The 16,019-nt window shown below is 38.1% G+C and overlaps 1 protein-coding gene across 1 annotated transcript in view; it reads left to right on the forward strand.

The window, feature by feature from the left end:
* PRKDC (protein kinase, DNA-activated, catalytic subunit) overlaps nt 1–16,019 on the forward strand; it is a 198,583-nt gene that overhangs the window by 173,453 nt on the left and 9,111 nt on the right. Inside the window, exons 72-79 of the mRNA XM_090283716.1 lie at nt 104–284; nt 839–999; nt 7,967–8,178; nt 9,681–9,768; nt 9,863–10,006; nt 13,782–13,986; nt 15,112–15,179; nt 15,768–15,988. Coding sequence (XP_090139842.1) covers nt 104–284; nt 839–999; nt 7,967–8,178; nt 9,681–9,768; nt 9,863–10,006; nt 13,782–13,986; nt 15,112–15,179; nt 15,768–15,988 — 1,280 coding nt within the window. The remainder of the gene's footprint in view (nt 1–103; nt 285–838; nt 1,000–7,966; nt 8,179–9,680; nt 9,769–9,862; nt 10,007–13,781; nt 13,987–15,111; nt 15,180–15,767; nt 15,989–16,019) is intronic.

Raw genomic sequence — 16,019 nt, forward strand, 5'->3', positions numbered from 1 at the left:
GAACCACAAGTATTCTTCCTTTCTGATCACAAATGGAAAAGAGAGTTTTTCCAAAAAGCTTCCATCACACTGACAGGTTTTCTGGGATCTCTGTGAATTCTAGGTGATCACAGGGCTGTACCAGAGAGCGTTTCATTACCTTTCCAAGGCCGTGCAGACAGCTGAAGAGGAGGCCTGGCCTTCCAACAGGGGCCAGTGGTCTGCAGATGGAGTAATTGATGCTTATATGACGCTGGTGGATTTCTGTGACCAACAGCTCCGCACACAGGAAGAGACTGCATCGGGTGAATCACAAAATAAAAAAAGTTAGAGTTATCATATTATGTTAACAAAGTTTCAAGAATTTTATACATACTTTTGGTTTCCTGTTTGTGTGGTTTTTTTTTTTCTAATGAGAAAAGTCTTGACTTTTTAAGAAGGAATGACATCTCCAAGCAACACATCCTGCTTATCTTTTACCCTGGAGTCCAGCTATCTTCTATCTTTCCATTTGTTTACTTTATACTTTCATATTTTGCTTGTAGCTGTGGTATTATTGGCTTTATGTGTCCTGCCTCTTGCTCCTGGAGTAAATTCAATAACCAGCACTGCCCTTTTTGTTCCCAGCCGAGAGAGCAAACTGCTTCATACAGAATGGGTAATCTAATAGAGAAGTTCAGCTTCGAGATAGAAACTTGAATACAGTCCAAAATTGCTTCTGCTGTTTGTTGATATAAAGTAGTTGTTAGGAAAAAAAAATGACATACTACAAAATATAAACCAAAAAGTGAAACTACGATTACATGTTAAATTTATAATTTATGTATACTGACCACCATTTTTTTCCTTTGCTTGTTAGTTACTGAGTCTGTAGAGCTACAGATGTATCCAGCCCTTGTGGTGGAAAAAATGTTGAAAGCTTTAAAATTACATTCCAGTGAAGCCAGGCTGAAGTTTCCCCGACTACTGCAGATTATAGAACAGTATCCGGAGGAGACCCTGAGCCTCATGACAAAAGAGGTTAGTATCTTTAGTCTATGGAACTTAAAGACATACTCCTATTTATATCCAAACACATTAATGTGTATGTGCACATATTATAGCTTTTTCTAACAGGCATTGAATCTTGCTACCTTCCAAGAACATATGTAATTTAAAACCATATAAAGGAGTGTCCACATCTACCCATTTTCCTTAGTAGGTGTTGATAATGCTATGTCTGAGCAAGGATCCCAAGAAATAGAGGAGGAGGTATATTTGGGACAGAGATGGGTACTTTCTGTAGGACGGTTGATTGTCCATAGAGACAAAGCTGTTGATACCTGTGCTCAGTGTATTATTTAGTCCAGGGAGAAAGGTGTGCATCTCAGCTGTCATCCCACCCCCAGTGACTGTGGCGCTGTCAGCAGCATGGCGTCTAGAGGGATCCTGAGGCCTCTGAACTCACAGTGAGCAGCCAGTGACTGTGGGCTCACGGGAGCAGCTTGCAGTCGTCCCCCACAGGTCTGTCCACCCACTTGCATGCCCCTGCTGTCCTCATCCACAGAGCCTTTCTTGTTGGTGAGGCCACGTCTGTAAAGTGGAGGGCTATGTGGAAGGCCCCTTAGTGACTTTTATAAATGTTTAACTGGAAAATAAGGCCAGCCTTTGAGATGATAATGTAATAGTTCAAAAAGGGTGACATATACTCTATTAGCTACATAAAGTAAGTTTTTAAACAATGCTGGTCTCTGAGCTGTGGAGACTGAGGGCCTGTCAGGGCTTTACCACACCTCGGACCCTCTTGTGGATTTGGAATGGGGGGATTTTTTCAGGCTATCTTAAACTGCAGATTAAAGTAAATTCAGAAATGAAATATATATGTTTTTTTCTTCAAGATAAGTGAAGAAATAAGTTATAATTTTTAAAAAATAATACCTCATTTATATGTAATAAAGATAGCATTTTCAATTTTTGAGAAAATAAATATGGTATTTAGTCAGTGTTATGTTGGGGGAGACACGAGATGGGGCAGCTAACCTTTATCAAGCACTCTCTGTGGGTTGTGTAGACTGATGAATTTTACCCTCACATATCCTGCTCATTCTTCGTTTTATGGATGAAGTTAGGATGCTTACCTACATTCACTTCTCTTACCAATATACCAAGTAGGTCATAGTTTTGTTTTTTTTTTTAATTATGTTTTATTGATCAGGCTATTACAGTTGTCCTGATTTTCTCCCCTTTGCCACCCCTCCAACCAACACTGTTCCATTCCCTCAGGCAATTCCCCTACCATTGTTCATGTCCATGGTCATGCTTATAAGTTCTTTGGCTACTCCATTTCCCATACTGTACTTTACATCTCTGTGGCTATTTTATAGCTACCTGTTGGTACTTCTTAATCCCCTCACCTCTTCACCCATTCCCTCATCCCCCCACTTCCCCCTCCCATCTGGCAACCATCAAAACGCTCTCTGTATCCATGATTCTATGTTGTTATTGTTTGCTTAGTTTGTCTTTTAGATTTCATTGTGGATAGATTTGTATTTTTTGCCATTTTATTGTTCATGGTTTTAATCATCTTCTTTTTCTTAAATAAGTCCTTTTAACATTTCACATAATAGTTTGGTGATGATGAACTCCCTTTAGTTTTTTCTTGTCTGGGAAGCTCTTTATCTGCCCTTTGATTCTAAATGGTAACTTTGCTGGGTAGAGCAATCTTGGCTGTAGATCCTTGTTATTCATCACTTTGAATATTTCTTACCAATTTCTTCTAGCCTGCAAAGTTTCTTTTGAGAAATCAGCTGACAGTCTTATGGGAGCTCCCCTGTAGGTAACTAACTGCTTTTGTCTTGCTGCTTTTAAGATTCTCTCTTTATCTTTAGCCTTTGCCATTTTAATTATGATGTGACCTGGAGTGGGCCTCTTTGCATCCATCTTGTTTAGGACTCTGTGCTTCCTGGGCTTGCATGTCTGTTTCCTTCACCAAATTAGGGAGGTTTTCTTTCATTATGTTTTCAAATAGACTTCCAATTTCTTGCTTTCTCTTCTCCTTCTGGCATCCCTATGATGTGACTGTTGGACCACTTGAAGTTGTCTCAGAGGCTACTTACAGTATCCTCGTTATTTATTTATTTTAAACTCTTTTTCTTCTTGTTCTGATTGGTTGTTTTTTGCCTCCTTGCGTTTTAGATCATTGATTTGATTCCTGGCTTCATCCACTTTACTCTTGTTTCCCTATAAGTTGTTCTTTATTTCAATTAGTGAATCCTTCATTTTTGACTGGTTCTTTTTTATGCTGCTGAGGTTTTCACTAAGTTCCTTGAGCATCCTTATAACCAGTGTTTTGAGTGCTGCATCTGAGAGATTGCTTATCTCCATTTTATTTAGTTCTTTTTCTGGACTTTTAATCTGTTCTTTCATTTGGGCCATGTTTATTTGTCCCCTCATTTGGGCATCCTCCCTGAGTTTGTTTCTATGTATTAGGTAGAGCTGCTGTGATTCCCTGACTTGGTAGCATGGCGAAATGCAGTGAGTGTCCTATAGGATCCAGTGGCATAGACTCCCCTATCACCCAAGCTGGGTACTTAAGGTGCACCCTTCATGTGTGCTGAGTACACTTGTTGAGCCTTGGTTGCTCTTGGCTGGTCAATGGGAGAGTTTACTCAGGCCAGTCAGCTGCAAGGACTGGCTGTGACCACTGACCACCAACCTCCAACCTCCATGGAGGATCAGCTGTGCATGGGCAGGGCGGTGGTGTTCTGATGTGGCCTGTAGCTCTCCACAGGGTGCACAAGCTCTGGGGTTTCCCAGGTGGTGCAGGACAAGGTCAGCCCCCACTGTGTTCTTCCCAGGGCCACCCTGCATAAGCTATGAAGGCATCTGAGATGGCTGCCACTTGTGCTCGGCTTGGAAATTCCCAGGCAAACCAAGCTGTGAATCTAGGCTGGCTGTTGCTTGTTTGAGATGACTTAGGAAGTTGTGAAACATGACCCAAACCAGCCATTCACATGGAAAAGTCATGGCTAACAGTTAGGGTGCACTGGTAAGTTAGGTGCGATGGAGTCACGGAGAATCTCCAGGGCAGAGCAAACAGTGTTAGCCAAGTTGAGGGAGTCTCAGATATGGCACCAGCCTGCCAGCTTTGTGGCTTTGTCAGGGAATGGTTCAGAAGTGGGACAGTAGCCTCTGCCCACCTTTCTGGCTGGGTGAAAGCTGTCTCCCAGCTCTCAGACACTTCAGTCCTCCCTGTATGACACTGGTGACTTTCAAGCTGCTACCCTAATGCTGAAGGTCTAGAGAGTGAGTCTTAAGTCCATGAATGCGTTCTTTAAGGGGAAATTGCTTGGGGCTCTAGCAGTTTCTTCCACCAACTCAATCCCCACTGGTTTTTGCAGAAGTTTTAGGGACTTAATCTTCCTTACACCTGAACCCTGGGCTCTGGGGCCTGATATTGGGTTTGGACATATTGCTCCCAAGATACGCATCCCGAATTGCTATCCACCACATGGGGATGTGGAATCCATGCCTCTGCTCCTCCTGCCAGTCTGGATGGATGTGGTTTCTTTAATTCTGCAGTTGTCAGATTTCCATTCATCTTGGTTTCTGGCAGTTCTGAGTGATGGTTGTCCTATATTTTAGTTGTAGTTTTGATGTGGTTGTGTGAGGAGGTAAGACTTGTCTACTTATGCTGTCATCTTGACTGGAAGTGCTATTCTCAGATTTTATCTTAAAATTAACACCTTCAAACACATTAGAATAATATAAGAAAGGATGAAGCCAAAGAACTTATATGCACGACCCATGGACATGAACTAAGGGTGTGGAATTGCTAGATGGAAGGTGGGTACTGGGCAGAGGGGAGCAAAGGGAGAAAATTGGGTCTACTGTAACAACATAATCAATAAAATATACTTAAAAAAACACATTAGAGGAAAACATGAAGAAATTTTGAAAACGGTCTTAGAGTAAAGAGACAATAACCAGAAGCCTTTAGGAAATAACTTGATACTTCTATGCAGGAAAAGAAAAAAATTTCATATACAATGTTAAAAAACTGGGAGAAAAATATTTGCAAAACATATTAGAGACAGAGTTCATGTCTTCACTCTATAAAATAAATACACCAGTAGAAAATTGTCAAAGGAAATGCACACAAGATTAATGTAGGTAAGGCAAATAAACAGCCTGTTCAGCCTCACTAATAATAAAACACAAAAATTAAAATTAGATATTTTTCCCTTGTCAGATTAACAATCAATTTGGGGGGAGGGGGGCTTTTTTTTTTTAAGTATATTTTATTGATTATGTTGTTACAGTAATCCCAATATATTTTCCCTTTACTCTCCTCTGCTCAGTAACCCCCTTTCCTCCAACAATCCCACTCCACTTAGTTCATGTTCATGGGTCGTGCATATAAGTTCTTAGGCTTCACTCTTATATTATTCTTAACTTCCCCCTGTATTTTGTACCAAACAATTATTCTTCTTAATCCCTGCACCATTTCCCCATTTCTCCCCCTTCCTGCTCCCAACTGATATCCCTCCAAATGATCCCTAGACCTATGATTTTGTTCCTATTCTGGTTTGCTTAGTTAAATTTTGTTTTTATTTTTTAGATTCAGTTTCTGATTGTTGTGAGTTTGCTATCATTTTAATGTTCATAGTTTTTATTTTCTTTTTCTTGAATAAGTCCCTTTAACATTTCATATAATAATGGCTTGGTGATGATGAACTCTTTTAGCTTTACTTTGTCTGGGAAGCACTTTATCTGCCCTTCCATTCTAAGTGATAGTTTTGCTGGATAGAACAGTCTTGGTTGTAGGTCCTTGCTTTTCATCACATTGAATAACTTCTTACCGGTCCCTTCTTACCTGCAAAGTTTCTTTCAAGAAATCAGCTGATAGTCTCATAGGCACCCCTTTGCAGGTAACTCTTTGCTTTTCTTATGCAGCTTTTAAGATTCTCTTTATCTTTCACCTTTAATATTTTAATTATGGTGTTTCTTGATGTGGTTCTCTTTGGGTCTAGCTTGTTTGGGACTCTGTGCTTCCTAGACTTGTATGTCTATTTCCTTCGTAAAATTTGGGAATTTTTCCTTTATTATTTTTTCACATAAGCTTTCAGTTTCTCACTCTTCCTCTTCTCCTTTGGGCACCCCTATGATTTGGATATTGGTTCCTAAGCCTCTCCTCATTTTTTTCAATTCTTGTTTCCTCACTCTGTACTGGTTGACTGTTCTTTTCTTCCTTATGTTCCAAATCATTGATCTGAACCCCAGTTTCCCTCCCTTCACCATTGGTTTTGTGTGGATTTTCCTTTGTTTCACTTAGCATAGCCTTCACTTCTTCCCTTATGTGTTTGCAATACTCAAGCATATCTGTCAAGCCTGTGAGCATCTTTATCACCGGTGTTTTGACCTCTGTGTTTGTTAGGTTGGTATCTCATCATCACTTAGTTCTCCCACGGGCACCTTGATCCGTTCCCCCTTTTGGACCATACTTTTCTGTCTCCTCATCTTGACAGGCTCCTATGTTTGTTTGCTTCTGTGTCTTAGGTAGAGCTGTCCCACCTGTTACATTGTGAGAGCCTTAGGTATTTGTCAGTACGGGTGACCTGTTTTACCATGTATGGCGCTGTATGTGGGGGAGGGGTCTGAGAGGGAACAATGCCTCTTGCTCAGTACTTGCCCCTTTTTCAGCCACTTCTCCATCTTCCCATATGGGACGGTGCCTCTCTAGCTGTTTCCTTGGTCATCGTTCCCAGAGTTGGTTGGTCTGCAGATGTTCTAGGACTGTGGGGACCCTTTAAACAAGCGGACTCTGCTGAGAGACTGATAGTTTCTCCTCCGCCCCAAACCCCACTGGTTTGTGCAGTCAGAAACAATGAGGCTTTATTTTCCCTGCTGGGACCATGAGCTGGGAAGTCTGGTCTGGTGCTGGGAATTTCCCAGGTTTCCTCCCTACTTTTTAAAATGTGTGACTGGGCTTTCCACCAGCCTGCCGCTGCCACCACCCCACCATGTCCTCTCCGCCCTGGCTCCGCCTCTCCCACCTGTCTCGATGAGTATTTCTTCGTTATATCTTTGTTTGTTGGACTTCCATGCAACTCGATTTTCTGGATCGTCTGGTTGTCTCTAGTTTTGAGGTAGTTGTAGTCCTTCTTAGTTGTTGAGGGAGATGCAGCATGTCTGTCCAGGCCTCCATCTTGGCTGAAAGTTGAAAATGAATTTTTAAAAAATAATTATATGTAGTGTTGAAAAGGATTTTGGAAAGTAGTCTAATTTCCTTTTTTAGAATATTTTTAAGAAAAATTTTTTTCAAGTGCAGTGGGCATTCAATAATATTTTATATTAGTTTCAGGTGTACACATAGTGGTTAGACAAACACATACTTTTCAAAGTGTTCCCCCTGATATTTCTGGTACCCAGTTGTGCCATAGTAATTAAAATAGCATGTTACTGGCATAATTTATCTTTACATATGAAAATTTGTAAAGTCTTTTTGGAGAGAGATCTAGCAATGTTTTTTACAATGAATGTGCCCATAGCAATTTTACTTCTAGGAATTTATCCTATGGTTCATAGCACAAGTACAAAGAGATAAACATATGAATGTCCACTGTAGCATTTATCTGTAATAGCAAAAATTAGAAAATACTCTAAAAATTCATTCTTGAATGAGTGAAATGGAATACTATACCATTGTTAAAAGGAATGAGGTAAGTCTAAGAAAAATCAGCAACAATATGCCTAGTCTGATTACATTCTTGTAAAGAAAGGATATGTGTGCACATGCATCGAAAACTTATGGAATAATTGAAGGGTTCTCAGTGGAATAGGAACTGAGAAGCCTGAGGGAGAGAAAACTGTATTTTATAGTTGCCTGTTTTGATACTTCTGATTATAAATATATATGTATATACTTTTTATATTGACACATTACTTTTATAGTAGAACAGTGTTCAGTGTTTTTGTCATTATTAAGTTACAGCTCTCTGTGTTTCAGATTTCCTCCATTCCCTGCTGGCAGTTCATTGGCTGGATCAGCCACATGGTGGCCTTACTGGACAAAGAGGAAGCCGTTGCTGTCCAACGCACTGTGGAAGAGATTGCTGATATATATCCACAGGCCATTGTCTACCCATTTATAATAAGCAGTGAAAGCTATTCCTTCAAAGATACTTCTGCTGGTCATAGGAATAAGGAGTTTGTGGCAAGGTGATATTGCAGAGGAATTAAGTTGATTCAACTATTGTTAAATACTATAGTTTATGAAAAATGTGTATCTAAAAGCAAACACATGGAAGCTTATATTTGTCTTCAAATTAATTAGAGCTTTCACTGAAGAATAGAAAATCTTAGATCTTTATTTGTTGAATGTATTTACCCTGGTTATGTTATTTATTATAGAATTTCTTTCCTTTTTTAAATACATTTCATCTTAGAATGTTATTAATGAAACATTTTACCCTTATGCTAATAGCAACCTATTGGTGGGAACAGATTTGATGAGAAGCTTTATGAAATCAGTTCTTGAAATTCTTCTTTAATTGAAAATATCTTAATTAGGATTTAGTAGACTGTCAAAGTGTCATTCTTTTCACTTTTTTAGTTGATTTGTAAGTGGAGACATAACTAGCAGTGGAATACCACTTTTGCAAAAATACTTTATAAATACATGGTATTTTAGTTCACATTATTTATCAAAGGATTTTGTTGTTGTTGTTGTTGTTATGAGCTGATATGCTCTATTATTGAGTGTTCTGTTTCTGAGAAGACAACTAGGTGTCAGGCATAGCTTTCTATGCCAGGCTCTGTCGATGGCTTGGCTGTGCTCCCACCATCTGCCACTGCCAGTATCCACTCAGGGTCTCTCAGCAGAGCCAACTGCTGTATGATTAACTTTTTTAAAAAGGAAGGAAAGAAAAAAGTTTGAAAATGTGTTGAGAAACTTGCCTGTTCTTTCACAGTGTAACTTCAGAACTGTATATATCAAATTGTATACATCAAATACATTATTTGCCAGAAAATTGACTTTTATCTCTCTAAGACCCTCACCTCTTTATAGAATGCAGTAGTCCCGCTTTATTCACTAGGGTTATGTTCTAAGACCCCCCCCAGTGGATGCCTGAAACTGCAGATTGTACCAAACCCTTGGTTTTTTTCCTATAAATACATACTTATGATAAAGTTTAATTTATAAATTAAGCACAATAAGAAAGATTGACAACAATAATTAATAATAAAACAACAATTATAATAACACACTAAAATAAAAGTTATTTGAACGTGGTCTCTTTCACAAATATGTACTCACCTTTCTGGTGATAATGTGAAGTGATACAATGCCTGCCTGACGAGATGAAGTGGGGTGGATACGCTGGACAAAGAGATGATTGATGTCCCAGGTGGCACAGCACCAGATTTCACTGTACTAGAATGGCATGCAATTTAAACCCTGTGAATTGTTTACTTCTGGATTTTTTCCATTTAATATTTTCAGACCATGGTTTACCACGGGTAACTTATACCATGGAAACTGCAGATAAGAGGGACTGCTGCACATACTTTGTCCTTCACCTGATACTAGATATAATTTTAAAATTGTTCTTCCCTGGACTATAATTGGTTATATGTATATAAGTAAAAATAATTATAAATTATAGATCTTGATCTATGGAAGATGTTTGATTACCTAAACTTGTTGATTTTTTTTATAGGATTAAAAATAAGTTGGATCTAGGAGGAGTGATTCAAGATTTTATTAATGCCCTAGAACAACTTTCTAATCCTGAAATGATTTTTAAGGTAATATTACATCTTCTAGCCCATAAAACATAGAACTTAGCCTGCTTACAACCTAGCTTGACTTTTCTTCCCCCTCCCTCCTACCCCTGCACAGGACTGGACTGATGATATCAAAGTTGAATTAGCAAAGAACCCTATAAATAAAGGAAACATTGAAAAGATGTATGAAAGAATGTATGCAGCCTTGGGAGACTCAAAGGCTCCAGGCCTTGGGGCTTTTAGAAGGAAGTTTATTCAGGTATGGGTAAATGGCAGTCTGCCTTTATGATAATACAATAATTATGAAAATTAATACTTAATATATTTGCTGGTTTGTTAGCTATTCTGGTTTTAAAATGTCTGTTGCATTTGTAAGCTTTCTTTAGATGTTATGCTTTCTCTGAGATAGTGACAGCATATTTTTAGGGTGTATCGTGGCAAGTGAGGTAATAGGTAAAATCTTGGGGTTTTTTTACATTGTGTTTTTCATGCTCAGATTCCTAGATAAAGAGGTTATATATAGTTTAATATTGTTAATTCTCAGAACAATTTGAATATTGGATCAAGAAAATTTTTGACTTTTATATAGATTAACTATTTGTGATCACTTATCTCTGTTCAAGGACTCTCCTGGGTGCTACAGAGGTACAAGGAGAAGATTGACCCAGATTCTGAATTCAAAGGGATTGCCTGCCAATTATTGTATTTAAAGAACTGGGGCATAAGGACAAATGTGATATGTGAGACCTAGTTTTAAAGTTGTTCTAGAGTTGAAAGGAAGAGAACACCCCTCAGTTTGTAGTGAATCAGAAAAAGCCTCCTAGAGCAAGTGGAGATCAAAATGAGCTTTGATGTGTCCAGATTTGACATCACCATGCATGTGCTTTTTGCTCCCTTTAAATGAGTTCATCTTCTGTCCCTTGTCCACCTGGAGAACTTACCCTTCAAGATGGAGCTTATGCACTATTTCTCCTAAACCTCCTTCTTCTATCACCAAGAAGAATTAGTGTCCCTTCCTCTCTGCTGTCTAAAGTACATATGTACACCTCTCTTAGCATTCATCACACTGATTTTCCCCCCAATTTTGGTTAAACCACCTTTATTCATTAAACCTCAGAAAGTTTAAGAACTTAAAGAAATCCTATTACTCAGGTTGCTACAGTTCTCAAATTCCACAGTCTCTAGCACCAAGTCTTTGGCCCTTCTGTTTTGTTTAATATCTGCTTTATTAAGATATAGTTTAATCCTGACTGGTGTTGCTCAGCGGGTTGGGCATCATCCCGCAAACTGAAAGGTCTCTGGTTCAATTCCCGGTCAGGGCACATGCCTGGATTGCAGGCCAGGTCCCTGACAGGGAGCGTGTGAGTAGCCACTTCCCCTCACTTCCCCTCTCTCTAAAAATAAATAAATAAAATCTGTAAATATATATATATTTCACATACCCTACAGTTCACCCTAAAGTGTACAACGCCACAGTTTTTATTATATTCACAGAATTGTGCAACCATCACCATATCAATTTTAGAACGTTTTCATCACTCCAAAAAAGAAACCACATACCTGTTAGCAGTTACTCCTCATCCTCATCTCCTGCCTGCCCCAGGCAACCACTGAGCTACTTTCTGTCTCTGTACGTTTGCCTGTTCTGGACATTCCCTGTAAATGAAATCATACAATATGTGACCTGGCCTCTTTCACTCAGCATTATGTTCTCAGAGTTCATCCATATTGTAGCATATCAGTACTTCACTCCTTTTTATTGCTGAATATTATTTCACTGAATGAATATGCCACATTTTGTTTATCCTTTCATTAACTGATGGATATTTGGGTCTTTTCCACTTCTTAGCTCTTATGAATAGTGCTGCTGTGAACATCAGTGTACAAGTTCTTTGGGAAAATCTGAGGAGTGGAAAATCATGTTTATCTTTAACTCTTTAATTTATGTCTCCTGAATTAGACTTGTGGACAGCAATTTTGTCTTGCTTATCTTTTCCTTTCATTACCTATAATACTGCCTGGTGTGAAACAGGACTCTTTAATTAGATGAATGACTGGTATAGTGTTGATAAGTAGAGATAGATTTTGGTGGATCATTCCTACTTCGGGTAGTTTTAATGAAAAGTATGAACGAATAAGAATATACGGGACAATTGTTGCCTAAATGTGACCAGGGGTGTATCCTAAAAGTTAAGATAAAATCATAAATTTTTGTATTTCATTTTATGACATACAGTAGTAGGCTCCACATCCTATCAAATGTCTCACAATGCTGCTGCTATACGTGGAGCATGCACGGATCTCAGAACAGGAAACATACATACTGTAAATGTATGTATGCCTTTAGGCACACTTTTTTGTAAAGGCTCAGATTTTCAGCTTACATCTTTCATTATAGTGCAAAACAGCCGTAGACTGTAGGAAAATTAAAGTCATATCTGACCGGATTACAGTAAAATTTTACTTACAGAAACGGGCAGCAGGCTGGATTTGAGTTGTAGTTTGCCAAACTTTATTCTAAACAAAGAAGCTACAGTTGAAAACCAGGTGGCTTGTCCAGTGTCAAACAGAGTGAAACTAGAACCAGGTCTCCCAGCTTAGTAGCGCCAATCCATCATCTGTAAAAATATTTAATTTAAGCAGTACCTCTTTTCTGAAACCTTCCCTAATCTACTCTGTTCTCCAGTAGGTTATGGCCCCTACCCCAGACTGCGAGGAGGTGTTTCACGGTAGTTTGCCACCTGTCTGTCTCCTCACCCTGTGTGAGAATGTCTGCAGGGGTGTCCTGTTCATTGCCTTGTGTTGAATAATTAAGTCTACATAGTCCCAGGAAAGGCTGCATATTATACCTTTGAATTCACAGCCGCCTCCTTTCCATACATTCTGGATACCATAAGACTCTGCCCAGAAAATCTCTTACTGTGGACCACTCACTGCTTTTTCCTGGCTAAGTGTGGCTGCCTCCAGCCCTCGCTGAGGGAAAATGTCAGAGGCAAAACCCACCTCCTTGTTTCTGGTAGGCATTATACTTATCTTGAGGTTATTTGGAAAATCAATCCAGACCTTTCTACTTTGTACCAAATCAACAAATAATTTGCATTAATTAAAATAATAATCTACCAAAACAGAATCTCCTCAGATTTCACTTTAGAGGATCCTAAGGGCATTAAGCCATTCGGAGATATTGTTGGTGTCAGATATGTTTGGGAAGTAGCCAGTCTTTCCATGTATTCTAAGAATTGTAGATTGTTTCTGTATTTTTTATCCATGCAAGGTCAAAGAAGAAATTTGTTTTATGTATGTCAATTTTCCTATAATGAATTGTCTTAAAATAAAGCATACATTTCATTTATACCAGAATTATGTTGCGGGATTAGTTCTAAATTTAGTAAAAACTCATGTTTTTATTTTTTATTTTTATATCAGAATTATAATTTAAATATTTGAGTGGAGACTAATACAAAGAAATATTTGATGTGTTCCAAGATAAAGTACTTATAATAATTATTGTTTTTAGAAATATGAATTATCTAATGTTTTCACTGGTTTATGATTCAAAATAATGACTTCAAAGACCCTTACTAAAGAAAGTAACATTCTTGTATTTTTCTTTTCAGCTATGAAGAATATTTAATAGCTGTTCATTTTAATTTAATTGCTCTATTTATTTTATGCTTTGTTTCTAATTGCTCCTGTTATCATTATGGTGTAGATCAGTAAAAGATAACGGACACAAAGAGGTTAAATTGCTTTCCCCAGTTTTTAATGCCTTTATTAAAATTTATGACTGGAAGTCACCACCAACCATATTATTTCTGTCTTTTCAAAGGAACACAAACAAAGACAGGCTTCAGGCGTTTTAGAATATTGAAACATTCAGGGCAAGCAAAACTGTAAATCGTGGAAGTCCAGGAAAAAAAACCTATATAATTAATTGGGTATTTATTTATTATAAACATTCATAAGCCTAGAACCTTTTCTAAAGTTCAAATTTACCATAAACATTAATATTTAAGGTAAGTTATTAATTTCAGGCTTTTGGAAAAGAATTTGATAAATACTTCGGGAGAGGAGGTTCTAAGCTACCTGGAATGAAGCTTCGTGACTTTGAAGACATTACCAACTCACTACTTTCAAGAATGAGCCAAGACTCCAAGCCGCCTGGGAATCTGAAGGAATGCTCCCCCTGGATGAGCGACTTCAGAGTAGAATTCTTGAGAAATGAGCTGGAGATTCCTGGTGAGTTAACCTTTTAGAAGTGGCAAAACTACTTTAAGGAGAATAGTGCTGTAGCAAGAACTTTTGATTTCTAAAATAATATCAGGTTCTTGACAGTTTTATTTTTTCAGTTTCAAAACTTCACCATAGTTTTCATCAGGAAAACTTAAAATTACTGTGAATCAGTACACTTTACCCAGTGTCCAGTTAGATAATAGTTGTCTTATATGCCTGATTAAGAAAAGTATTCAGATTTCTATCTAATAATAGTGGTGACTGGTAATTTCTTCTAAACATACCCATGCTTTGCTCTTGAATAACTTATCCCCAGAAATATAATATAGGTATAGATGCAGAACACTTCTTGGGAGGTACATGTTGGTCCCATTTCAAGTGATGGGATAATGATAAATAGCTTACCTTCATGAAAAAGAATTGTGATATTGAGGGTAAAGACAAGTTAGTCAGATGTGAACATGGAATGATTTTTCAAAGCCAGTCATTGTATATTCCATGTTCTTCACCCCGGAATTCACCAGACCCTCCCCTAAATGTTTTAAAATGGTTACTCATTCCAGTGGATATTTAAAAACTCTTGGAGAAATACTTTTCCTTGTTGTTCTTAACAGCTGTGCATTGCATACAGGAAGTTTCAAGAAAAGCATTTGAAACAGAAGCTTCCTAATATGCAGCTTGATTCTCTTTGAAATAATACAATGTTCTAGCTCAATGCATTAATTTTCCTGTTTGGAATTCTTTCATTAGTCAAATTGTGAAATAATAGCGTTTTTAAAGGCCTTTTTCTGTTTCTTTTTTTTGTTGTTGTTGTTAAGATTTTATTTATTTATTTTTAGAGAGGAAGGAGGGAGAAAGAGAGGGAGAGAAACATCAATGTGTGGTTGCCTCTCGTGTGCCCCAAGCTGAGACCTGACTGGGAATCAAACCAGCAACCCTGTGATTCGTAGGCCAGTGCTCAATCCACTGAGCCACATCAGCCAGGGCAGACCTTTTTCTTTAAATGAAAACTTGCAGTAAAATATTTTATTATGTTAGATTAGCTTTTTAAAATTAGATCAACAGCTACATTTTAAAATACCAGGTTTATTCTCTAATAGTTCTAGCTAAGGCTTTTCTGTTTTGTCTTAGGTCAGTATGATGGCAAAGGAAAGCCAGTGCCAGAATACCATGCACGAATCGCTGGGTTTGATGAGCGGGTAGGTGCCAGTGCTTGTGATGCCAGTCACCATGGTCAGGACTGTTAGTGTGTGGCATTTAGTTCTCCAGATAAGAGAATCTTTGTCTTGCCTAAAGAAAAGACAATTAACTTCCTGTGTTGGTCTCAAATGTATGTAGTTTTCTGATCCTATTATTTACTAAATTTCTTAATGTTTCTGGTATTTTAATATCAATCATATTTAGGGACATAATGAACTTGAAAAGTAAACTATATGTGTATATATCTATTATAAAACATATGTAAAATTAAGTAATTATAGGAAGTAGTGTGTTGCTCATTGCTAAGGACATCCACATTCATAAGCAATTATTTTAACCAGGAATATGAAGTTCTGTGGGGACAATAGTATGGTATGAACAGATAACAGAAATATTTCACTGGCCCTGGGTTCTCTCTCTTTTTTTTTTCTCTCTCTTTATATCACCTGACTCTGTCTTCAAAGAGAACTCTCTCTTTGAGTAATATATGCCTGCCAGCCTTACTTTTCCCCTTTGAATGATTATATGATGAGCTAGTCTCTCAGTTTTTCAGACTGTGCCTAAAAATATTTTCTTAATTTTTAAAGGTAAAAACAATGACTTCTATCAGAAAACCAAAGCGCATCATCATCCGAGGCCATGATGAGAAAGAGTACCCATTCCTTGTGAAGGGGGGGGAAGATCTGCGTCAGGACCAACGCATTGAGCAGCTCTTTGAGGTCATGAATGTCATTCTGTCCCAAGATGCCGCCTGTAGTCAGAGAAACATGCAGTTAAAGACATACCGCGTCATTCCCATGACCTCCAGGTACAACCGCATGGGTACCATCATGCTAGAG

Source organism: Furipterus horrens, unplaced genomic scaffold, assembly GCF_987537825.1.
Source record: "Furipterus horrens unplaced genomic scaffold, mFurHor1.1.pri manual_scaffold_7, whole genome shotgun sequence".
Lineage (NCBI taxonomy): Eukaryota > Metazoa > Chordata > Mammalia > Chiroptera > Furipteridae > Furipterus > Furipterus horrens.